The sequence below is a fragment of the Polistes dominula genome, unplaced genomic scaffold (genome assembly GCF_049000335.1).
Source record: "Polistes dominula isolate Pdom_NZ unplaced genomic scaffold, Pdom_raw_medaka contig_168, whole genome shotgun sequence".
In the NCBI taxonomy this organism is placed as follows: Eukaryota; Metazoa; Arthropoda; class Insecta; order Hymenoptera; family Vespidae; genus Polistes; species Polistes dominula.
In genome coordinates, this window is record NW_028301024.1 from 1,575,898 (window position 1) to 1,602,595 (window position 26,698).

General features: G+C 29.3%; 4 protein-coding genes and 1 long non-coding RNA gene across 12 annotated transcripts; 3 read left to right on the forward strand and 2 right to left on the reverse strand.

Moving 5' to 3' along the window:
* Positions 1-150: 150 nt before the first annotated feature.
* Positions 151-2,698, reverse strand: LOC107064773 (omega-amidase NIT2). 3 transcript variants are annotated; one of them, XM_089174256.1, is made up of 6 exons: positions 2,561-2,698; positions 2,292-2,426; positions 1,548-1,733; positions 1,146-1,314; positions 565-798; positions 151-394 (listed from the first exon to the last, which is right to left on the reverse strand). In XM_089174256.1, exons 2-6 carry the CDS (start codon positions 2,298-2,300, stop codon positions 306-308), a joined length of 687 nt encoding a protein of 228 aa, XP_089030382.1. In that variant the 5' UTR covers positions 2,301-2,426; positions 2,561-2,698; the 3' UTR covers positions 151-305. The 3 variants fall into 3 exon arrangements, with proteins under 3 accessions (XP_089030382.1, XP_015173290.2, XP_089030381.1); XM_015317804.2 differs by lacking the exon at positions 2,561-2,698 and having other exon boundaries at positions 2,292-2,432; XM_089174255.1 differs by lacking the exons at positions 1,548-1,733; positions 2,292-2,426; positions 2,561-2,698.
* Positions 1,749-7,472, forward strand: LOC107064779 (uncharacterized). 5 transcript variants are annotated; one of them, XR_001475522.2, is made up of 6 exons: positions 1,749-2,166; positions 2,820-3,090; positions 5,737-6,064; positions 6,269-6,393; positions 6,471-6,751; positions 7,300-7,472. It is a non-coding gene; the product is annotated as an uncharacterized LOC107064779 (long non-coding RNA). The 5 variants fall into 5 exon arrangements; XR_016177148.1 differs by having other exon boundaries at positions 2,864-3,090; XR_001475524.2 differs by lacking the exon at positions 1,749-2,166 and having other exon boundaries at positions 2,956-3,090; positions 6,171-6,393.
* On the reverse strand, positions 3,155-5,291 carry LOC107064759 (uncharacterized). The gene is made up of 4 exons (XM_089174230.1): positions 4,902-5,291; positions 4,724-4,827; positions 4,323-4,633; positions 3,155-4,086 (listed from the first exon to the last, which is right to left on the reverse strand). The coding sequence occupies exons 1-4, from the start codon at positions 5,238-5,240 to the stop codon at positions 3,584-3,586; spliced, it is 1,257 nt and encodes a 418-aa protein (XP_089030356.1). The 5' UTR covers positions 5,241-5,291; the 3' UTR covers positions 3,155-3,583.
* Positions 7,473-8,347: 875 nt separating the features above from the next.
* On the forward strand, positions 8,348-10,754 carry Rbbp5 (retinoblastoma binding protein 5). Of its 2 annotated transcripts, none has more exons than XM_089174209.1 (7): positions 8,348-8,824; positions 8,902-8,927; positions 9,007-9,179; positions 9,262-9,490; positions 9,567-10,022; positions 10,113-10,506; positions 10,613-10,754. In XM_089174209.1, the coding sequence occupies exons 1-7, from the start codon at positions 8,806-8,808 to the stop codon at positions 10,696-10,698; spliced, it is 1,383 nt and encodes a 460-aa protein (XP_089030335.1). In that variant the 5' UTR covers positions 8,348-8,805; the 3' UTR covers positions 10,699-10,754. The 2 variants fall into 2 exon arrangements, with proteins under 2 accessions (XP_089030335.1, XP_015189811.1); XM_015334325.2 differs by having other exon boundaries at positions 8,361-8,824; positions 10,113-10,521.
* A 144-nt stretch (positions 10,755-10,898) lies between these two features.
* On the forward strand, positions 10,899-13,665 carry Seipin (lipid droplet biogenesis associated protein seipin). The gene is made up of 5 exons (XM_015334324.2): positions 10,899-11,667; positions 11,825-11,970; positions 12,044-12,246; positions 12,332-12,620; positions 12,710-13,665. Exons 1-5 carry the CDS (start codon positions 11,444-11,446, stop codon positions 12,880-12,882), a joined length of 1,035 nt encoding a protein of 344 aa, XP_015189810.1. The 5' UTR covers positions 10,899-11,443; the 3' UTR covers positions 12,883-13,665.
* Positions 13,666-26,698: the final 13,033 nt, after the last annotated feature.

Genomic DNA, 26,698 nt, shown 5'->3' on the forward strand with positions numbered 1-26,698 from the left:
TTTTTTTATATTTTAATTCTAGAACAAACTTTAAACAGATATCACTGTTACGTTGGTGTGTTCACTGGGGTATATACGAAAGATCAACGTAATCCCAATTTTATTTACTAGTTTAATATAATATAAGAGAAATTAAAATTAATACGAGTATTTTAATTTCATGAAAAAATTGCTGTTTATATTTGCCCAAAACCTCCATACAAAATATATATTATTTATGGATGTCAACCATATCTTATTTACAACAGTTTATATTGATAACTTGAATATTAAAAAAGACGATTTTATTTATTGAAAAAATATAATTACTTGTTCCAAATTGTGTTATACAAATCCGTACGTCGTTGGGAGAAAATTGGAATTTGAGCTCTTACCTCATCAACCACTTTGAGATCTGTAAAATAATAAATTTCTTATTATTGCAATATTGTTATTAGTTTAGTGAGTTTAATACAATTAGGAATAATTAAGATTCTATTTAACTACATATGTAAATGAGAGGTGAGGAATTCGTAATGGCATTCAAGTGGAAGTTACTTTAATGATAAGTAGCTTCTCTATTACCTATATCAGAGACGATCATGTCTTCCGTAGAATCTAATTCATGAAGTATTTCACCCCAAGGATTAGTTAGCTGTGTGTGTCCCCATGCTATATAACCAGGAAGAGAACCACGAGCTGGTGATACGCAGGCGACGTATAATTGATTGTCATTTGCTCTAGAACGCTGCAGAAGCGACCAATGCAGTGGACCAGTTGTTAAATTGAATGCACCTGGATATATTAACATTTGGCAACCTATTGATGAAGAACAACAAACAAAAAATTACTAATAAAAATACAAAAAGAATAATATAAAAAAAAGATAGCAAAAATGTTGATTCTATAAAAAAGATATTTCCCGGCCTATACCCATGGTATATTTTAATGAAATTTTGCTTAATATATTTACATTTTACAACCTATTGATGAGAAGAAATTACCATAATGATTAAAAACAAAGTTTTTTTAATTTAAAATAAAAAAGAAAAATGAATTATAAAATTATGATCCTGTAAAAACAAGATTAATTGATTACCTAACAAAGTGGATTTACAATCGGTAAATTTATGAATTGAAAGAAATTAGATTTGATTTAAATATACCTTGATTTCTATAAAGTCTAGCCAATTCTTCAAAACGAATATCGTAGCAAATGCCAATCCCAATTTTACACCCCATTATTTCGAAAGTGGTCAGAGAATTTCCAGAAGTTAATGAGTCGCTTTCGCGAAACGTAATTTTCCCTTTGATATCGATATCGAAGAGATGCATCTGTCGATAAAGAAATTTATGTTGAGAAGTTGGGAGAGGACAATTTTTAAAAGTAAAATTTCAACGACTCGTATTTTTTAAAATGAAAACTTTTATCTCTGTCATGAATATTTTTGTGGATGTATTTTTATAAATATTAGAAAATAAAAAATATCTTTTATATAAGGTTTAAAGTATATTTTTTGTTTTGTTTTATATAAACCATCGATTTAGAAATAATAAATGATTACCACCTTTCTGTATTTAGTTATCATTTTTCCATCAGGTCCCCAAATCGTACAAGTATTATACAATTTATCGCCATCTCTTTCTGGAATTGTACCGCCAATTACGTAAATATTATTTTTTTTTCGCCGCATCAGACAACACAATGCTCGTCTGGCCTTTTGGAATTTCTTCTGCGTATTTTGGGAAATGAGCTAAATTTGCATGTAAACAAATTTATATTAGGAAATATATTTACATATTTATATTTAAAATATATGACATTTACGGGTTACAAGTATGTCAAATAAAAATGATCTTTTTAAATAAATCAAATATGCACGCAAATTAAATCATTTTTAAAAAACGGCAATTAATTGTAGGATTTGAATTTTGGAAGCTAATGAACTTTCACTTATATGGAATACGGTTCTAGTCTTTTGTTTTCAAATTAATATTTACTGTATATTTAGTTAATGTTTAAAGTGAAGATTACTGCTACACATTACACACTGTTTACTATATATTGTAAGTAGAATATAATAGTATATTAGTCACCTAGGGAGGTAAAGTAAGAAATGTCTCAGAGTACATGTAATCAATCATCAACAAACATGTGCTCTGAGGCTTTCTTATTTACTGCCCATGGTGAGTATACATTTTTTCTGCTCGACGTAGGCGGAAAGCGGTAACTTCGTTTTGAACAGCGAGAGAAAAGTTGACGCTTTTCGCCCGGAGGGAAGAAAAAAATATAATTAATATTATTTACACACATGTTCCATAAGGAGAATTAAAACACTCTGGTAATACGACGATGTTCGCACGATCTTTTTTAGCTTGTTCAATATAATCAACAGCTCGTGTTAAATTTTTCGTTTTGTCATCGCCCACAGCAAGTTGCACTAATGCTAAACGGAGTGCTATGATTATAAAATCAAATATTAAATTTTTATTTATTAATTAGTTAAATATATTAAGGGCAGTAAAGTATTATCTCTTATAATATTGATTATATTTTATTATATTTGGTTGTTTTACGTACTTGACATGGTCCTAATACTTTGCTTGAGTATCTTCGTATGTAGCATGATAATTAGGTTATGGCATAAATGTACCATCTACATATTCAAGTGCAGATACACTTAAAGAAAAAATAAGTACAGAATAACGTAAAATTAATCTAATCAAAAAATGTAAACCATGTATATGTTCAAGATATCATCATACAAGTTTTATATATAATGAATAAGATAATTAATATTTATATAGATTTTTTCCTTATTACTCTGTGCATTTTACAGGTAAGAGGTTCCTTAACCTTTAATACTTCGACATTTAATTGTAGTTATCTACTGGCAACTCCAACGTATTCTTATAATCATCACCGGTGATGCCTGGGAGGCACACTTGGAGTAGAACGCTGATCATTGATGGTTCCTGGGAGGCACACTTGGAGCGTTATGGGTTAAAAACAGTGCGTTATACAGTTAGTACTCGAATAGGTAATTGCCCTAAGTGTGCCCATAGTTGTTTAACTTTTGTGATTATATGGAAATGAGTTTTTTCAACTAGGTAAGGCCATTGAAAAAATGATTTTTATAAATTTTAGATATTATAATTTAAAAATGGATTTAAAAATGTATGCAAAAATAAATTTTATTAAGAGACAAAATGATACTGTGGAACCTCGGTTTGCCAGCATAATCATTCTAGAAATTTCATAATCAAAAGCATTCGTATATCAAAGCAAATACTATCATAATAAATACATAATGGGAAATTAGATAATTAGCTCCATAGTTTTTTATTCATATAAAAATTATATAAAATACAAAATACTAAGAAAATATTAAACAAGTTAATCCACACTTTATTTACCACGAATATGCTTTATTCGTATTGCTTGTATTTTGAGACATTGTTCGTTAATGAAATGAAAAATTTGTAATTGGCTTTTGTTTTACTTGTAAGCCAAGTTACTTGCAATCCCAAATTCCACTGTACATAAACAAAATAGTACAAAATTTGGCAGTTAAATAAAAGTGAATTTAACAAATGTATATCATCATCTTCTAGTTGATCTTGATCTGGATTTTCTCTTAGGTGATCTAGATCGTGTCCTCTTTTGTTTATGTTTCTTTTTATCTAAAGTTTCGCTATTGTTTCTATCTTTGTCTTTAGTTGTTTCACGTTCCTTATCCTTCTTCTTTCGCTTTTTATTCGATTGTTCCGGTGAATTATCATGCTTTTTAGTTTTTTTAGTTATCTTATATTTTTTTGTTCTATGCCTGCTACTACCACTGCTACTGCTAGAACTTCTTCTCTTTCGGCTTTTTCTTTCGACACTACTATCACTGACCGACGAGTGTCTTTTGTGTTTTTTTGATTTTGCTTTATAATCATAATTTTTCTTTCTTTTTTTACCACTGTGTCTTTCAGTATCACTTCTTTCTTCCTTTTTAGATTGCTCCTTTTCGTTATCTTGATTACCTTTATTAGGTTCCAAAGACGAACGTTTTTCTAATTGGGGACTTTCTTTGCTTTTATATTCTTTATACTTCGCTGCATCTGAAATCAGTGTCATAAAATACTAAAAACTAAACTTTCAACACCTATCAAAGTAATGCAATAACAACAGAGATCTTTAAAAAGCATTTTAATATTAACTTTTTGTAAAAAAACATTGTCAATTATTTTTAACATATATATTTATCTAATCTACGTTATATGTAAATTATATTTTGTGGAGTATTAGATTGACTTTTTAAAGATCCCTTAATAAAGAATGTAACTTGTATACTAACTTAAAACCTTAGCTTTCTCAGTATATTCATCTTTCGTCACAGGTTGAACTATAAATTCATTTACAGAAATTGTGTCTCCTCCCAAAGCCATTTTGATAATTACTCTTCCAGCATCGTCGTCTAACCCTTCTATTTGACCATAAGCATTAACATATTTACCACTTGTGATCTTCACATAGGTACCTTTCTCAATTTGTATTTCTTTTTCTTTTTTGTCTTTAGATTTAGTTACTTTTTTTTGTATTGTTATTTTGTCCGCTCCAAGACCCATTCCTTTTGGACGTAATTCAGGTATAACAGTCGTTACTAATCTGTAAAATATAAAATAAAAAAAAATTAAACGGATGTATAATAAAATTTATTTTTACCTATAGTATTTGTACATTAGAACAGATTCTTACTTTTCATTTTTACCAATTCCTTGTCCCGGTTTCCATCCCATTCCACGTAGTACAGCTAAACCAAACGCCTCTATTGGAATTCGTTCATAATCTTCTAAGGTAGACTATTAATAATATGAATATAATTTAGAGAGAATTTTATAAATAGTAAAATTTTAATCGATATGATTTAACTTACTTCTTCTTGTCCCCTCAAAGCTTTTTCTTCCTCCATTACAGGCAAAGTTAAAACTTTAGATGCTTGTTTAGTTCCTGTAGATTTTAAATCTTCTATAATTTCTTTAGCTGCTTGTTCTTCCAAATTACTGGTAGTAGTTTCTATAGACGTCGTATTCACTGGCTCAGTTTTAATAACCACATTAGGAATGTCGGTATGAATTGGTGCAGCATTTCCATTAGCTATTTCACTACTCGTCTCTTTTTTAATATCAATTAGTACTTTTACTTCTTCGTTTGGCACTACTTTGGGTTCAAATATGTCTGCATCTATTTTATTGATAATTCTATCGTGCCACATTTTTGAACCCAACAATGGAATGACCAGGGGTTCATCTTTTTTTCTTCTTCTCTATAAAATAAAAAATCACATTTTAAACAATTACTTTTTATACATACAACAACTTCATAAAATTACTTCTCATAACTTTTCTAATAATGAGGTTAGAAAAAATAACTTTTGTTTAAATTTTATTACAAAAAAAAATATTATCACTTACCCAATAATTTTAATACTTTTATTATCTACACATTCGATATAATCAATTTTCTTTTGTTCCTGAGGAAGTTTATTTTTTAATACAGGCTTCTTAACAGTTTTGGCAAAACCAAAAGAAATTTTTTTTCCTTCTTCTGTCATCTTTCAATTTTATTGTAATGCGTGCAAATATTAATTTTAAACTACGAAATATAATTTTATATATATTCTATTAATATATAGATAAATTTACATTCAATTTTTAATGATTTCGAATATTTTTAAAAATTATTTCTGTCACTATGTTTGTACCATGGAGCCAGATAACAGGAGAGCGATCGACATAGGAAAATAACTAGCAAATACGAATGGAAAGAAAAGGAAAGATTATTTTCGGAATTACGCCGCTAGGTTTCGTTATGTTCGCTGAAGTCAGGTTTATGACGTCATATTTTTCATTGACAATTGTTGACAATACTGCATTATTAGCAATTGCATTAATGTTTTTTTAATTTATAAAAAGTAATATTTATTTCAAAATGGTAAAGAAATGTATTGTTCATGGGTGTATAAGTGGACAAGTCAAGGATCGTAATAAGAATGCTAAATTAAATCGGAGAAACACGTTTTTATTCACTGTACCACAGGTAATATAACCTTAATTGATAGTTATTAATTACTAATATAAAAAAATGCAATGATGCAAATAAGTTAATCAAACTAAAAGTAAAAAATTTAATTTTTTTTTTGCAGAATTCTATCTTTAAAAAATCCTACATTTCTTTTATCTTTCTACGTTTATCTATCTTCAATCTATTGCAATTCACGTAATAATTTTCTTTTTTCAAAAGCACCCTGATCTGGTAAAATTATGAAGTAGTGGATTAAACCAGCAATTAATACCAAAAAAACAATACACAAAGAATGCAACTACGAATATTTAATGACGTCTCACCTTAATCAAGATCAACTGGAAGTATGTATTATCGTTCTTATCTTGTATAATTTATTGTTCTTTTACTATTTTAAAATTTTTACGTTTATCGTTTTCAGAAATTTTTTGGTATCATGAGAAGTGTTTGTCGCTGTAATAATCATCCAGACACCATTCTATTTGGACAGGTTTTCTGATTACTCTGTTCATATTCGCTAGTCACCCCTTCAAAAGGGTCTAATGTCACGGCTGGTGAGCTTCTTCAGTCATTAATGCAAACAAAGGAATCTCTGATTGCATCGAATTCGTTAAAAAAAATTGGCTTAATGACATTGATGCAATTATTGAAAATGGTATTGTGAATCACGAAAACTCATCCAGTGAAAATATTAATGAATTCGTAGGTATTAAGACAATTAAAATAAATAAAATGAACCAGATTTTGGAAAAAATTTCAAAGGCAAAATTTTTACCAATGTTAGGCTGTGATAAACATGTCAAAGAACTTATGGCTACAATTTTAAATAATTTTATCGTCATGCGTGGAAATTTCTTAGTAAATTTAATTAATCGTACTTTAAACGATCGGAAATTAAAAACAAAAAAACTTCGTAAATACTCTAAACTATCATAAATTATTAATGAACTTATTATTCTTATTAAATCTATTATTTATTGTTTTTTAACTCTACTTATGCTAGAGAAATTTCTAGTCTTGTAAAAAGTGCAATTTACGATAATAAATTACAATTTACTTATATATTTTATTGTGATATTTATATTTAATTGTTTTGTTGATAACAAAGTGCATATATAAAGTGAAAATAGAAACTGTAAAATTATCGAGAACACTTAATAGTTTTCTATAAGTGTAAGTTTAATTTACTCATTTAATAATTACAAGTATAAATGTACAAACCTAACCTATAACTTATCGTTTGTTTACAGACTTATTGTTTGTGATGAATAATCATGGTTTGACAGTGTATTCTTAATTACTGCAAAAGTTCAACAAAAACTACGCAAGACCGTCAAGACCAAAATTTTAAGCAAACAAATCTCAGTTCGAGTAAAACTATGACCATGTACCACATTGAGAAATAAAAATATGTTAAAATAAATCTATTTTCTAATTGTTTTATATATTTGTCTTATTATTATTATTATTAATATAATATATATAGTAGATAATTATATTTATCAAAATTGTATAAATTCCTACAAATTGTTTTGAAATTTCAAAATACTGTAATGCCTTTTATCAAATCAAACTTAATTAAATCTTTCTTATTGAATTTATAATAATTTTTTCGTGTAACCTATTCTATTTTAATATAAATTTTTAATTATCATTAAATATAGTTCTTTTTTTCTGTATTTGATGCAATTCATTATTTTATAATTATTTCAATGTTTGAATCATTCGCACGCAAAATCGAGTTCCGGTCCCCCAGCAATGTACATACCGGAACTCGATTTTGCGTGCGAATGATTCAAACATTGAAATAATTATAAAATAATGAATTGCATCAAATACAGAAAAAAAGAACTATATTTAATGATAATTAAAAATTTATATTAAAATAGAAAAGGTTACACAAAAAAATTATTATAAATTCAAGCGGTCCCCCAAAATTTTCAGCCAATGGCACATGAGCTGAATATGAATGGCGCATCCCTCCTACAGGATCCCTATTCTCTACCAGTTTTCATACCATCTGTAGTTCGATACTGAACTAGATTGAAAAAGCGCGTTTTTCAAATGCTCGATATCCTATAGTGATATTTATTTTATTTCATTTCATTTCATTTCATATTACATGGTAAATGAATTACAATGAATGCAGACTCAAATTTTCAGGTTTATAATTGTAATTATATATATTTGAACCGTCATTTGAACACTGTACAACATTAGGTTAACAATGCATTATGTTTTGTTTTTACAAATATAAGCAATACAATTGAACAAAATTTATCCATATAACTTATAGATATTAATTCGTGAAACTCTTGATTGTGCTTTCCTGTGACGTATTTACATTAGTATTTACCATTGAAATACTATTCAGTAAGAACAAAGCCCTTGGAAATTCTCTCTCTCTCATTATGTTATATAATGTGTAATATTATATAATTTAAAAAATTTTTTATTTTAATTTCATTAAAAAAAAATATCTACTTTAGAAGTTTTATTTGCGTATTTTAATTCGAGAAAACCTCAGAATAATCGTAACTTTAATCGTCAAAATAATTATAACTTTAAATTTGGTTATCGTATGTACTGACGTCGATAATAACATCAGCATTGTTACCAACAGGTAAATCTTAATGAAATGTTGGTACTGCGGTTTTGTATTATTCTCTTCACTAAAGATTTAACAACAGATCAACTTTATAAACAACAATAATAATTAAGAGGAAAGGAAAATATAAATATATATAGAAATAAAAATGAATTTAGAATTATTGGGTGAGATTATTTAAAATATATAAATTTAAATGAGGTTTTACTTAAATATATATCTTATATTTAATATATTGTTTTAGAATCATTTGGACAAAATTATCCAGAAGTGAGTATTTAATTCCAATGATATTATCACATTAATTTTATAAATCAAGAATAAAATTTGTAAGTAATTATTATCTTAGGAATTTGACGGTACATTGGATTGTATATCACTTGCTGTAACATGTACATTTAACAAACGAGGAACTCTACTTGCTGTTGGTTGTAATGATGGTAGAATAGTTATATGGGATTTTTTAACACGTGGGATTGCAAAGATCATTAGCGCACATGTACATCCTGTTTGCTCATTGAGGTATACTTATTTGATTTTAAACAGATAAGTTTTCTGTAATCAAAAATATATAGCATTTTTATGAATGTTTCCATTTATTTAGTTGGTCTAGAAATGGACACAAATTGCTGAGCGCTTCTACAGATAATAATGTTTGTATATGGGATGTTTTGTCTGGAGAGTGCGATCAAAAATATAGGTTTCCTTCTCCAATCTTGAAAGTTCAATTTCATCCGAGAAACTTAAATAAATTTTTAGTATGTCCGATGAGACATGCTGCTGTAATGGTTGACATCGAAGGCACTCATAGAGTCATACCTCTTGATGAAGATGTATTTAATATTTATATATCATTATTTCTATATCTAGTAAATATAAATTACTTAATCTATTGCATTTTGTTTCTAGAGCGATTTAAATATAGTAGCATCATTTGATAGAAGAGGCGATTATGTATATACCGGAAATGCTCGTGGCAGAATTTTAGTCTTAGATGCAGAATCTTTAACCGTTAAAGCATCTTACAAGATTTCACAAGGTACTGCCAGTAACACAGCAGTAAAGAGTATTGAATTCGCAAGGCGTGGTTCGTGTTTTCTTGTTAATACTTCCGATAGAGTTATTCGCGTGTATGATAGTATAGAGATATTGGCATGTGGAAAAGATGGCGAACCAGAGCCAATTCAAAAACTACAAGATCTTGTAAATAAAACTATGTGGAAAAAATGCTGTTTTTCTGGAGATGGTGAATATGTGTGTGCCGGATCTGCTAGACAACATGCGTTATATGTTTGGGAAAAAAGTATTGGAAATTTAGTAAAAATCTTACATGGAACTAAAGGAGAATTATTATTAGATGTTGTGGTAGGTGTTAAGAATTTATTACATATATATATACATACACAAAATTTAATATAAATATAATAATAAAATATAAATTTATCTATTATACAGTGGCATCCTGTAAGGCCTATCATAGCTTCCATTTCATCTGGTGTAGTTTCTATTTGGGCACAAAATCAAGTTGAAAATTGGTCTGCTTTTGCGCCAGATTTTAAAGAATTAGACGAAAATGTAGAATACGAAGAGAGAGAAAGTGAATTTGATTTAAGCGACGAGGATAAGTCTGTAGTACAAGGAGAAGAAGCTCAAGATGAAGAAATCGAAGTAGATGTAGCATCTATCGTTAGAGTTGCTGCCTTTTGCAGTTCAGACGAAGAAACGGAAGACATAGGTTCTCTTCAATTTTTACCGATATCTCCAGATGTTGAAGATTCAGAGGATACCCAAGCTTCTCCCCATGAACCGCCAATAAAAAAACATCGTTCACATAATATTGATTTACAAGGTGCACCTATTGGAGGTAGAACTTATACTAGATAATATATAATATAACAGATCTTAATTTAAACCTTTAATTTAAAATAGCATTGATAAAATGGGTTTGCTTACAGAGACACATCCCCTATTGAATAAAGGAAAAGATAAACCTACAACAAAGAAAGGCAGACCTAGATTAGAACATAGAAAAGGAAAATAAAATTTTTAATAATCCATCATATTCACAGAAATCAATAAAACGTGTCTTATAACATATGTAAATAGTCTAAAAATATCATCTAATTGTAAGTCATTTGTACCAAAGAGTACTAATTTATCCTGCTAAGAGACAATGAGTATTTACAATATTTGCTTTTACATAAATATTTGTTATAAAGAAAAACAAAAGATTGTTAATAATCTTAATATATTGTATAAAAATAATATTTTAAGATTTTTAAGTTTTATTTAAATGTATATGGAAAATTTTAATATTTTATTTATTATATACTTTTAATTACTGAATAATTTACTACCTAATAACGAAGTTTTTAACAGAGATGATAAATATTTATTAAAAAAAGAAAAAAAATTAGTTTACATTTAAATTTGCTATTGTATTGTCAATAATATAAAATTGTATAGGATGTCTTTCCATTTGTATGCTGCTGATTTATATTACACAAATGTTGTATCTCATTGTTGGTCTACAGTTGAGCCATCTATCTATTTTTTTTAACAATCTAAATTGTGTACAAAGTTCAATCTTCCTCCGTCGTTCAAGCCCGTGGTTCAAGCATTGGTGTACATAACCTATATTTTTATATGATGTGATGAATTTAATACGAATAGACGACAGATTTTATCTTATCTTTTTTAACGACCTTTAACGACGAAGTTAATTTTATATATTTAATAGTTATTTATTAATTTTAAATTTTAACAAAACAATATACTTGCTCAGAATGTTGATTTCGAGATCATTGCGACAAATAACACAAAAATGGTTTAATATGCAAAAGAAAACAACACGGAAAGTACGATCAGTGAAGGATGCGGTTTTTCGTGGAGGCATTATTATTATCAGTGCTATTCTCATTGTTTGGTTATCTGTATTTCTCTATACAGCGTTTTACTATGCTTACATGCCTAGTATGACATATATGCGGCCTATACATCTACAATTCCAGTGAGTTCCAATACAAGAGATTTATATATTAAATTAGAATAAATATAAATTTATTGAAAGATAATCAATCTTTATATATGTGTGTAAGTAAATATTATATATATATATATTTTTTTATATATGCGTGTAAATTAAAGTATTATTTTAAAAATAATAGATCATGCGGTAACAAAAGAGGTATGTGCAATTTTCCATCAGCCATGGTAGAATTGACAAAAAAGCAAAGTCTATTGATGGTTGGTCAGCCTTATAAAATTAACTTACATCTAGAAATGCCTGAGTCTCCTGTGAATAAAGAACTTGGTATGTTTATTACTCAATACTAATTAAATAAACTATTTTCTATCTATCTTTCTACATATTTATTTATATATAGGAATGTTTATGGTATGTGCACGATTACATAGTAGGAATGGCTTTGTTGTGGAGCGTGTCTGCAGGTCAGCAATGTTGCACTATCGCAGTACATTACTACACACACTTAGTACTCTTACATTTTCACCTATGATGATCTTTGGAACTACAGAAGAGAAACAAACTCTAGTTCTTGAATTATTTGGAAATTTTGAAGAAGATCAAGTATGTGTTGCATATATATTTACACAATAAGTATTTATAAAAATTATTTTAACAAAATATTAACTAATTTTTATTTCAATTTCAGACTCATCCGGTTACGTTAATTTATGTTGAAATTGAATCAAGATTTATTGAATTTTATTCTGCCTCGTTAGTAATCAATGCGCATTTGTCAGGCCTACGCTATCTGATGTACCATTGGCCTATTTTATCAGCCATCATTGGTATTGGAACTAACTTGTTTTTCTTAGCTCTTATATCTATTCTATCATATTTACATTTGTCTATGGAAGAAGAAGATGAAGAAGAGGAGAATTTTATTTATGAGAAAGGCGAATCAGAAGAAGAGAAAGATATTAAGACACTTGGTGATTGTAAGATTATGTATTTTTTTATATTTTTATTATTTCATTTTTTGTTTTAAATATCAAGCTCTTCTATTTTTATTCATTTGTTTTCATAGCGTCATCGGATACTTTATCTTTGGAAGATGTTCCGATGTTAGAAGATATTCCAAAACCTCATGAGGAAGGTCATTCGAGTCATCCATCTGATCCTATATTAGGCGAGCCTAGTTACATTCAAGAAATTTCTACCCTCATAGCAGAATCATCTGCCGTTGAATTTACGAAATAGTTTGATTTCTTTAAACGTATATGTTACTCGTTGTAAACAACGAAATATACCCGAATTATATGTACAAAAAATAAGACATCAAAATGGATATAACTACACTTAGATATTATATAAGGAATCCGTAGTAATATTTATTCGATAATTTATATTTATAGCAATGGTATTGCCCTAAGTATACTGTCGCAACAAAAAACTTATGTAACAAATACATATGACTGTCTGTAAATTAATTTAATAAGCAAGTGATATTTTGCTGTGAAAATCGATGTATTTTTGTATGTTAGAAATTATTTAAATATTTATTCTTAACACTTTGAAACTTCAATATAAATCAATACAAGCGTAAATGTAATGTTACGAAAAGAAGAGATTGTATAGGATAAAATATACATTAGAATACGTTTTATATTAAATAAGTCTGCATTTATATACATATCGTGTATATTTTTTCTAGAAAAATGTAAAATGGTTATGTCAATTAATTGTTAAATCATTTACTACATGTATAGTAATTAACGCTAAACGTACCATGACTGATCAAATATGTAAAATTTTGGCATAATTTTTTACAAGTTATAGTACTATTTGGTGAATCAAGAATTCTTATTGCATAAGCGGTATATTTTTTGCTAAACATACATTGTAAAATATATGATTTTTTAAAGACAGGTCATCGGTACGTTTAGTATTAATATAGATATACCAAATGATATTTCATTTCATGGTATTATACGTATATATGTACATATGATATTAATAAATGTGTGAATGTAATAAAAAATATACGACTGATTTATAATGTAAATGAACAAACAAATAATTATTAAAAAGATCTCGAACTGATTTATTTAATGTAAAAGTAGAAATACATTTCTTCATTCTTCAATATTTTTGTTCATTTATAAGATTTCCTTGCATATATTTACATTTAATTTCCAAGTAAAAGAATACTTTTTCCTTCTTTCTCGGAGAGTTAGTAGTTGTATTTAATTTGTTTCTGTTTTAATTAACTCTCATGTAGGTAATGGTCACCGATTGCTTAACTTTATAACTTGCATCAGTTGCTTATTGTTTTTCTAATTTTGTATGTATATATATAAGTATATATGTAAAGGTATGTTTTATGTTGCTCGACCATTATAAAAAAAAACATAAAGGTGAGAGAAGTGTATGGCTGAAATATAAATATCTATTTTCTAATCAAGATTTATCTTATTATTTCGATTAGAATTAGATAATTTTTAATTGAATAATATTATTTTTGACTATCGAAAAAATAAGAAGAGAAGATGGAGAAAAACGGAAAAGAAAAAATAACTGATTAAGTTTATTTTTTCTGCAGATAATCAAAGGATCTAGAAAACTTACGATCTCAATTCGATCGTGCCAGGTGGCTTCAAGGCCACGAAGCCGTGCATCATCCCTTGCACTCTCAACGTCTTACATTACATATTTTTACGATACCACCAGAATACAAAGTTAATTCGTTCCCGATCTAATAACTCGTACGAGTACGTGCGAGAAAGATTGAAGTAATAAGGAAATAAAACTCCATTTAATCGTAATAAATGTTCTCTCCGACTAATTGTCTTCTACCAAAAATCTAAGATAAATCAAAATTCTATTCGAATAGATACTCAAATAATGAGTTTGTAATACGATTATTCGAATAATAAGAAGAAAGATATTGAAACATTTAAGTTTAGTTTAATAAAAATTTTAAAAAGAACTATATATACTAGGGTGGGTCAAAACAATCAATTATTTTTTTTTACAAGTGCCACGGAAAAATGGGTTGCTAGACACCTTAAAAAAATTCACACCAAATATGAGCTCTTAATTTTAATAGGAAGATCCTCCGCATCGCAGTTTTTTATTTTTTTCTCAGTCCAATAGAATAAATTTCATACCTCATCATTAATTGATTTTACAGAAAAATGTTCTGGAAGAATTGTGTAGGAAATTAACTGCTCTATAAAAATGGTGTCTTATGTTTTGGCGATTAAATTAAGCGTTCAAAAGATATTCAGAGACAGAAATCAGTACACATGAAAGTTTGATGATGAATATCTTTTGAACGCTTAGTTTAATCGCCAAAACATTAGACACCATTTTTATGGAGCAGTTAATTTCCTACAAGAATTTGTATTGCGCATTTTATAATAGTCATTTATTGTCGAGTTATAAAATTTATAAACAAAAATGAAATTTGTCCTAAAATAATCAAACTTAAATCTTCAATATCATTTAAATGGTGAGGTTTACGGAAAAAATATAAGATACTTTTTTTGTAGAGCATTAAATTTCCTATAAAATTCTTCCAGAACATTTTTCTGTACAATCAATTAATGATGAGGTATGAATTTTATTCTATTGGACTGAGAAAAAAATAAAAAATTGCGATGCGGAGGATCTTCCTATTAAAATTAAGAGCTCATATTTGGTGAGAATTCTTTTAAGGTGTCTAGCAACCCATTTTTCCGTGGCACTTGTAAAAAAAAATAATTCATTTTTTTGACCCACCCTAATATATACATATATAAAAACGTATCAATAAAACACTTAAATTACAATTTTGCTATCTGCGTAAAATCAGAATTTCTGTTTTTAATTCGCTATTAAAAATAATAGGAAAAACATTAGATTATTTCAATGAGGTTTCTTCTATAAAATTGGCAGTATATTTAAAAAAAAAGAAAAAAAAGGAGTAGAAAGATTTTTTCTTCCTACGAAGTCGAAGATCGGGATAATTGAATATAGGACGACCTAGTCTTCAACTGAAATGATCTCTGCAATCGACTTTCATTCTTTCTTTTTCTCTCTCATTTGAACAATATGGAAAATAATTACTTAGCTTTCCTCGTTTTGGTAGTTTTCGTTCCAAAGAAATGTATCATTAATGATCAGGCATGTTATAAAAAGAAAGAGAAAGAGATAAAAAAAGATAAATGGAAAGAGGTAGAATAAAAAGACATTACAGTTGACTTTTACGAAATAGGACGTCTAGAAAAGATTGGATGATTTTTTTTCGGAGTGGTCAGGATAGAAACATTTAAAGATGGGAGCATCGAGTCGCGATAACAAAGTCGACGATGTTTTCTTACATTAGTGTTCTCGCTAGGTATAGAAATAAAAGATTTCTCGAGAATCGGATTATTCTCTATCAGAGAAATTTTATTCGAGATACATTGGAATAATTACCTATTTCGAGCCGTTTCCCTTTGCTCATGTATAAAAGGGCGAAAGAGATAAAGAAAGAGAGAAAGGGAGAAAAAACACAAGCCCGAAAAACTTTCTCGTTCGTTCGTTTGCATGTTTAACGAGGTCGACGAAAAGAAGACTTCACCATGGCTTTTTTGTTTTCTCTTTCTTTTCTTTCCACCACAATCATCACAAACACCAACAGAAACAGAAACAGCATTAGCATCGAAAGCAAAAGAAACGGAGAAAAAGTGAAAAGAAATTTCCAGAAATTTTCATTGAAAAATCAAATTTTTTCTCATTTCTTTTCGGATCATTCGTTTATCCTTTTAATTTTTGTAATTGAATTGGTAGATATTGATATCTAATTCATACAGAATATGATTAATGATTGAATGAGACTGAGTAGCTTCTGTTATTCAGTGTTATTTGACGTGATTTGAGAGAACATTTATATTGTATAAATGAATAGATAATTCATACTCTACAGACAAGTATTATTGATGTATATATTCTCAAAATTCAATTATCGGATATTACCATTAGGAATTTGATCTATCTGGTATATTATTTTAGGTTCGATTTGATTAAATTTCTATAAATAATATATATTATAGCTTGAGTAATTTTACAATAAAAAGAAATAATTATATAAATAATATAATTGTACTCATAGAGTAAGAAAGAAATAGGAAAAGAAAAAAAGAAACAAAATGAAGGAGAGAAAGAGATAGAAATAAATAATTTAATCGTTATTAATTCAGTCTAAAAAAGAAGTCTTAATAAGGTTGTGCGTGAGTTCGCAAAAGAGAAGGTTTTTGTTGTTGGGTGAGAAGAAGTGAGATTGTTTGTTTGAAAGAAGTAAAGGAAAGTAAAGGAAATGAATGAAAAGATGTCGAAAAAGAAATAAGGAAGAGAAGGGTAAAAACAAAGAGAAAACAAAGAATGAAAGAAAAGATAGTAAAAGACAGAAAGAGAGAGAGAGAGAGAGAAAACAAATCGTATGAGGAAAAGACATTTCTCTTAAGCAAAGTACTCTTACCTAGACGAGTATGAAGGGAAGAGGGAGTGAAGGCACAAGGTAGTTCGTTTAGAAGTACCTTATGCGTTTCTCTACGTTTACGGTGGGGCCCAGTGCATAAATACTACTAGGAACCGGTTTTCTGGGCTATACGTCCTGACTCGGTGCTCCACAACGAAATAAAAAGTGAGAGAAAGGACAGAGAGTAGGATGGCGTGTTGGTAGATAGGGGATGAGAAGAGGAAGGAAGGAGGGAGGTAAAAAGAGAAAGAGAAAGAGAGAGAGAGAGAGAGAGAGAGAGAAAAAAGTAACTCAAAGGAGCAGCAGCACAAATTCGTAGGGTCGCCTTGTGTTTCTCTTGGCTCGTTACTCGAGATTCAGACAGGTGTGCGAGAAACCCTCCTTTCCCTCCTCTGTTCTGCTTCTACGTTGCTTGTTCAGGTTCTTGATTTACCTTAAAGCAGCATGCACACGAAATATATATATTAAGACCTTGAATAAGTTCTCGCTGTTTTTTTTATAAAATAAAAACTTTATTTAAAATATAAGGAACAAAAACGTTTTATTGAAAGTATTGCCCATCACTAGAGACCACTTTCTCCCATCTTTCTGGCAGTATATGAATTCCGCGTTGGAAAAACGGCATGTCTTTTGAGGCTATCCAAGAATCGACCCACTTTTTAGCTTCTTCGTAAGAATGAAAACTCTGGTCAGCTAAGCCATCGAACGGAATAGATGAAAATCGGAAGGGGCTATGTCAGATGAATACGGCGGGTGAAGTAGAACTTCCCATCGAAACGTTTCCAGGTAGGTTTTCACTGGTTTTGCAACATGAGACCGGGCGTTGTCATGTAACAAAATCACTTTGTCGTGTTTCTTCTCGTATAGCGGCCGTTTTTCTTTTAGGGCTCGACTCAAACACATCAATTGAAGTCGATAGCGATCCCCCGTGATAGTCTCATTCGGTTTGAGCAGCTCATAATAAATTACACCCTGCTAATCCCACCAAATACAGAGAAGAAGCTTCGAACCATGGATATTTGGTTTTGCGGACGATGTTGATGCATGGCCAGGCTTACCCCATGATTTTCTACGCTTTGGATTATCATAGTGTATCCATTTTTTATCGCCAGTCACGATACGGTGCAAAAAACCTTTTCTTTTCTGCCGTTGAAGCAGTAGTTCACACGTGACAAAACGCCGTACGATGTCTCTTGGCTTCAATTCATATGGCACCCAATGTCCTTGCTTCTGGATTATTCCTAACATTTTTAAATGTTTTGAAACAGTTGATTCATCAACTTGTAATGTTTTTCCAAGTTCTGCTAGCGTCTGAGATCGGTCTTCATCGAGTAATTCCTCCAATTCTCTGTGTTGAAATTTTTTTGATGCGCCAGAACGTTCTTTATCCTCAAGTTCAAAATCATTATTTTTGAAGCGTCGAAACCAGTCTCTGTATATCGTATTCGACAGAGCATTGTCACTATTAGTCTCAACAAGAATTCTATGTGCTTCAGCTGCCGATTTCTTTTGAATAAAATAGTGCAATAAAATTCCCCGCAAATACACTTTAGTTGGCACAAAAGTAGACATTTTCAAAACTAATAAAAAATTACTTTGTTTACACTAAAGTGAACTATCATACACTGAAATGTCAGGTTAGATACAGTACTTCCTTGCAAGTGCGTTACCATTCGAAATTTCAAACACGGAGTACTGCTATTGCCATCTTTGATGAAACAGTGAGAACTTATTCAAGATCCTAATAACAAATAATTATTTATACCAAACAAAATATTCATTTATTTTAAAAAACATCGAACCAAAAAATATTTCATTAATATCAACAAATATATACAGGGTGGGACAATATCTCTGTTCAGTTAGAATATTGTCGTTGTTTATAACAATATGAAAAATTTTATATACGCAACTTACACGGCATGATGAAGGGCATTTTTTGGCTTGAACGTTTTTTGCATGGGTGGAGGCATAAAGTAAATTTCAAGGTTACCTGCATTTTTTTAAATGAATATTATATTTTTTTTTATGGGATGTGATGGCAAATGTTGAGACGAATTGAACGAGCTATTATTCAAGGTCATGCGAGGTCAAATGTGGTAGAAAATAAAGTTTCTTACATTACAGAAGATGTTCGAAGTCGTGTCTGTTAACGCCAATGCAAATTTGTAATCTTCGTATTGCTGCATCGCTTACATGTCTTATCATTTCTAATCTTATGCTATTACATGTTGCAACTATCAATTGGGGACTTTATTTGAAAGATTTTATTTATTACATTAATTTGTAAAATTATATTGGGGAAGACAAAGAAAAAAATTGAATAACATTTATAGATGAGTCAAAAAGAGACAAAGAAAAAAGGAGAAGAAAAAAATAATAACTAAAATAAAAGGTAGGAGACAAATTGATCGAAAGAATAGGCATTGTTAACTAGAACCAATTCGGCTAGGCCCGGACAAATCCACTTGACGTTCGAAATGCGCGTTGTGGATGCGGTCGAGGTCGCGAGATGCATATCCCGTTTTACCTTTTAACGACGTCAAAACGACGGCCGTGGCGTTTACACAGCGTAAGCCGCGTAATCGTCGGCTGACGGCAGACCGCGAAAAATCCTGTCTATCCTCTATCTATTAGCTCGGGGTTAATCCAACCACGGCAACGTTCTTTATTACTTTCCATTACGAAAATCGATCAGAATATGAAGTTAATTGCTTGGTAATAAGTATGGCGATAATAACGAAGAATAACGGATATCTGAAAGAAATTGGTTTAGTTTCTTTTTCTCTATTCATTTTCTTGTTTTTATATATAAGAATAATTTATCTGGTAAGCATTCAGATAATATTTCGAAATAAACGAAATAATCTATTATAGTTATACGTACGTATATCTATATTATTAAAAATTGTATTATCACAGTAATTATGTGCGTAGTTTAATTAAATTAGATCAATTAACGTTAATAGAAAATTGAAAGGAAAATTCTTGGAAATGAATTCGAGCATATCGATCGAATATCATATACACAAGATATGTATACATTCTAATTATATGTAGTTATATATAGCGAAACATAATGTAATTAGATACATGCATGTATATATATACACATTACACTATACATATTGTATATTATATCAATATAATACATAGTTCTCACATTTTATCTCGAATGTATCGAAAACTAACACATCAGAGGATTATCCAAGTCGACTTTTCGCATGCGACTAACTAGTACTATATATATAGGAACGTTCGTATATTTCATCGTGCTCGTACGTCTCGCAAAATTTTGCGGCTAGTGTCCGGCGAACGCTCAATTACTGGTTTTCACGTTAATCATAAATTATTGCACGTCTCCTATCTCTGTTTCTCTTTCTCTTTTTCTCTCTCATGCACGTATATATATGTATGTAGTTACTGTTTCTCTGCAATCCCTATACGCATAATACCTATCGTGGACACGAACCGATTCAGCCGTAATAAAATAATCCCAGAGCGAGGCGTCTGTTGACTTTTCGCGAGGATACTGGTGTATATCCGAACTGGAGATTATAGGAGACGGTGAGCCATTTTATTCTAGTGACAACATTTCGATTTAATGGAAGTATGAAATATGTTGCAAAATTATGGACAAAACAAGCTCCTGCCATTTAACGATTACTGAATATAAAAATATCATGAAAATTCTTTTCAGACTATCTTGTTTAATGTTATCCAATTTTTTGTTGTACATATATATTATATTAGAGTGGTCCAAAAAAGACATTTTTTTTTTCAAGTGCTATTGTCTCAATAGCTTCTCTAAGGTATAAAAAAAATTCCCTCCAAAGCGCAGCTTGATATTTCAATTCTTCATGAAGCTCAATGAATTTCTATTTTCCCATTTAAATAACACGTAAAAAAATTTTTTTTAAGTTTTCATCTGGTAAAACTACGAAAAAAATGTTTTTCTGAATTTTCCATCAATTATTCTTGTAAGAAATTCAATTCTCTACAAAAAAGTACTGAAGTAGTTTCTTCGTTATCCTAACGGGTAAAAAGTTATTGAGCTTTAAATACTCGCAATAAAAGAAAATTTAATTGGATATGATTTTAAAATCCATGTTGTATCACATTTCCTGTTACAAAGTATTTGATTATGTAATTTATATTTTTTTCTTAAATAAAAAAATTAAATTCAGTATACATCCGTAAGTACTAACTTGCTCTTGATTCAAATTTCGAATAAGTTCAAATTCAATTTTAAAAATTATTGTCATCTACTTTCCGTCGATAATATCATTTGCTATACCTTATCTTGCCATCTAGTAGTAACTTTATGCATAACACGTAAAGAATATTATTGATCATAACATTTGTAATCATAATACTGACAAAATGTCAAGCGGATCTAAAAATCAATATGTGTATTTAGTAGGCTTTCAAAGCAGCGCATTGAACAAACGAAAATTACCATCTCAGCGACAAGTATTAAGTTTTTTTTTTTTAATAATTTGAATTTTCTCAAACAAACTGTTCGTGAAAGCGCACGAAATGTATTGGATGAGGTTAATGACATTTGGAGTCTTACTGGTATACCAGTAATTAAACCATGTAATGCAATTTCAAAAATTGTAAGACTCCATAACAGGTGGATTTTATTAAAAAAAAATAAGTCTCGTAGTGCACAACGATTAAGCCCTGTTATCATTGAAACAAATTCACAAACAGATAGTGATGAAGGTATCACTATGTGCCCTAGATATGAGTGAATTTATTACCAAAAAATCAAAAGTTTTATTTGATTCATTTAATTTGCCATGCGATTTCCTTGACATGGATCCTATGTTGTGGGATACAAATAAAAACTATATTGATTGCCTAAAATTCTTCAAAGAACTCAAAGTAGTCAACGATGTGGCAGTGCGCGCGGTTGCTTTAATTGAAAAATATAACCACTTTTGGGACCAAAGATGAAGAACAGAAACAATATCTGTTACAAGTAGATGCTGCTCATAGGAAAAAATATCCAAATTGTAATAAGAAAAATTATTCATAATTCACAGTTAATACTTCACCAAAAGACATGTGTGAATTATATTATAAACAGTCTAGAGTTTAATAAATTTTGAAATAAATACATGAAGTCCCAAAAAAGTTTTCAAAAAGTTGAAAATTATTTCAAATCCATAAAAATTAAATAAATAATCTAGTACAATTGTCAATTCCTTCAAAAAGCTGCTTTGAAACTATCTTCCTTCAAATTTTCTTTTATTGCGAGTATTTAAAGCTCAACTTTTTACCCGTTAGGATTACGAAAAAACTACCTCAGTACTTTTTGGTAGAGAATTAAATTTCTTACAAGAATAAGTGATGAAAAATTCAGAAAAAAAATTTTTTTCGTAGTTTTACCGGATAAAAACGTATAAATAATTTTTTTTACGTATTATTTAAACGGGAAAATAGAAATTTATTAATATATATATATATTAGAGTGGTCCAAAAAAAAAGTCTATATATGGGGCATTCCAATATCCCAAATCACCGAGGTTTCGGCCCGACCCCCTTCGATTTCGCTGAAAATTTTTTATCATTTTCTACCCTATCAAAGACATTTTTCTGAATTTTTTTAGATTTTTTTACCCAACCCAAAAAAAATTACCAATTTTTGAAAAAAAACGCTCTTTTTTTCAAATTGTTATAACTTTGACACAAATTAAACCTTTTGGCACTTTTTTTTTTAAATTTTATTTTTAATTGTAGTTTTCAGAAAAAAATAAAAAAAATTTTAAAAAGTCAGGAGATATGAAATATTTTCGTTTTTTCAATAAAACCGTCATTTTTTCGAAGTTCGGAATCTTCGATTTTCAATTTTTTTGTCTCAAAAAAAAACTTCAACTAAGATAGTATTTAACCCCCCTATTTAGATTTTGTGCCGACTTTTCTTTCTATTTTTTTTTTCGATTGAAAAAAAAAAATATTCTAAAATTAGCTTATTTTACATAACTTCGCGTTAAAATTTTTGTGGATTTTTTTTTAAATCTTAGAAATTGAATAAAATTGTACAAAAACAATTGTTAAGTGTATTTACAGCCAGGATTGAGTTATTTTATTAAAGTATCGTTGTTACAATGTTAAAAATTTAAATATTATAATTATTTTCCTCGATTTAACGATGGTTTTCTTGGTTTCTTACACTATACGTTAATAAAATATTTTAAGCTGTTAAAATAATTAAGTAACCGCGGCAACACGCGCGTGCGCTCAGCCAATTGTTTGAGCGGAGAAGCTTTGATAGAGGCCAGGACACAACGAAAAAAGGCTAGAGTGGAAGAAAATGAGTATTTTGAAGAAGCAGAAGGCATACTGTATGGTGCAGGCATCGCAGAATAAGGTAAAGTCAGACTTTTTAAAATTTTGTTAAAAGAAACTTTAAACGCGTTTTTCTCGAAACAACGTTTTTTCGGTTGGCGGGCATGATATCTCCGAAATTACTCAACCGATCCTTCTGAAATTTAAACCACATACACTGCACATGAATGGCTATCTCGCATGCTACAACCAAGTCAAAATATTAATTTTTACTACTTTTTTTTACAAAAAACTGCGAAAAAAATCAACGATTTTTTTTTTCGAAAAATGGCCGTCATTTTGTTTTGTTTTCATAAAAATTGATAGTTTCAGCATACCCGATAGCCATTGTCATACTGAATTTAAAACCGTTTAATTTTTTTGTTTTAGATCACCCATTCTCAAATTTCGATGCCAGCCAACAGATACCTACTTTTGACGGGTTCACGTTTGTCAGCCATTTTGGATGTCAAAAAACGTTAAAAACAATAAAAAAAATTTTTTTCTTGTACTTCTAGAGTGTATTTATCATACCCAACAACTTTTATATGTATATGTATCCTACAAAGCCTAAAAAAAAATCGTGAAAATAGCCTTTTTTTCGGAGTATAAACCAGAATGAACCCTTAAACGAATCTATTTTATTGTTTCATAAAAAAATTGTGTATCGCAGTTTATATGTTGTTTATATGTTTTTATTTTTTTTATGTTTTTTTATGTTTGAGTTTATTTATATTTTTCTGTTTGTAATATTTTTCAAGTTTCTAATATGTTTTCGCATAAAATGCTAAGGTAATATCTATTTTCTCTTCTGTAGTCCTTCTGTCGGTTACAGTAGACAAAGCACATCTTACTTTTACCACCTTATTTTCAACGTAACATATTTTTTAATGAAACTCCTGGTGCAACAACAACTTTTGATGCAACTAAATATTAAATATTAAGTTTCTGATTAATGAAACTTTTGATGCAAAATTTAATAATGATTATTGTTAAACGAATTAAATAATTTTACATTCCTTTTTTATAATTTATTATTTTTTTCTTTTCTTTAGAATTACTAGACAAAAAAATTATTACGATACTTTCTCTCCTTCTACCTCTGAAATTTTCTGGTCATGAGATCATAATATGGTATATAACGTGTAAAAGAGAAAGGTAGACAAGATTTTCTTAGAGCTGAAAGGTCGGTAGTCGAATAACGACGGGCTATAAATTTAGATTACTTTTTTCCACGATGCATAATGACGATGGGACGAAGTTAAATTTCTTAAGAAAAGGGGATTAAAAGAAAAATCTCGTCCTTTATATTATATTATACTTGCCAAGTTACGTTGCTAGAATTACAAAGAAAAGATATTTTTTTTTATTCACTTTTGTATAATATAAAAACACTTTGAAAAAGTTTTTCAATAATTTTCATGATTCATCCTTATTATTATTGGTTCGTTAAAATGAAGCATTTTTTTCTTTTTCTTTCTCTATTTTTTTCCAACCTATTTTATCATATCTTTTCTCGATAGCAGAATTAGCGTTTAACAAGGTTATTAAATCGAATATTTAAATACTCGAGAAACGTGCGCCTGAAGTAACGAAAAGGGAGTGAAATAACGAACAGCTATTAATCTTTGCCATCCACCCTTACTTTCTTTTACTTAATTGAAGCACGCAGTACGCTGTGGCTAGTTATACGCCTTCCTGAGGGTTAAAAGTGATCGAAATAAGTCGAAAAAATTACAATTACGTTACGTTTTAGTATTAAATCAGACTGACGTTGTGTCAATGATTGATAATTACTGCTTCAATAAAAAATAATATATTTATTTATTTCAAATTATATTCAATTTCATAGCCACGAATACAACTTAACAGTAAATTCAAGCTCTGGTTTATTCATTTCTTTTTTCCATAAGATCAGAATAATTTATATTACAATATATTAAATAAAAGGCAAAAACAAAAAAAATATTTTTGCTTACTTTATACATAATTAGGATGATTAAAGAAAAAAAAGGAAAAAAAATTACATTCTATTTCTCAAATAGTCCAAAACATCGATGAATATATTTTAAATTCTATGTATGTTCACTTATAATAAAAATCGCGTAAAAGTTGAATTGATGAAAGGATCGTTTTACTTGTTGCACCCCCAGAAGAATTTTCAAGTTATTACTGTTAAGGGGTCTACTCCAATTAGACACACTAAAAAAAGACAGTTTTTTAGAATTTTTTAAACAGTTTTATATTATAAATATTGATATATAATTTATTGCACTGTAATAATACACTATCGAACTACATTAAACTATTTTTTTTTGTATATTTTAGTAACTTTTTATACATGAAAATGATACTTCAAAAAACGTCCTAAAATAAAGGTGTGTCTTTGCTGTTGATAATATCTCTGGAATGGTGGGTCTGAAACAAAAAAATCTAACATTGTTTGATTCAGTATATTGATAGCTATAGCGCATATCGAATGATTTTTTATTTTTTTGGCGGACATTTTTCGAAAAAACACGTTTTTTTTACTGTTTTCGGCCAAAAAAAAATAGTTAAAATCAAAATCTAAAAAAACCCTCGATATGCGCTATAGCTATAATAGTAAAGAATATGCGGTAAAAATTTCAGTGGGATAGGACTAGTAGTTTCGGAGATTTTATCAACAAGGCTTTGGAAAGCGTCGTTTTGAGAAAAACGCGTTTAAAGTTTTTTTCAAGGAAAAATCGTGAAAAAATTTTACCTGTTATTAATCAGCGATACCTGCACTATACATTATACCTTCCTCTTCTTCATAACGTTCATTTTAATCCAAAATAGCGTTTCTGCGTTGCGTCCTGGCTTCTTTAGAGGCATCAGTGCTGCGGCGGTTTGCTACACGTATGCGTTCTCTGTTACGTTCAGATTCAAAGTGCATGGCGCTCGGGCCAATTTTGACTCCCATTACTGACATAATTTTCAAAACTGTTTGAAAACCTTCATTGAAAATACAAGCAGCTGTTTGACAAGCGATTTGAACAATAATTTTTCCGCTAAAAACGTGATTAGGAGCCATTGCCCAAACGCAGTTGTTGAACGACTTATTGTTGTTCTGCGTGTTTCCACCAAAGCATCTTCTTAGTAATTCTTGCTTTGTCAAATCTTCGTAGATTGGTTTTAGAATTTCTTGAACATCTTTTGCAAGAGCAGGAAGATGTTTGAAACTTTTAACTGTCTTGTCTCTCACAGCTTTCTTCT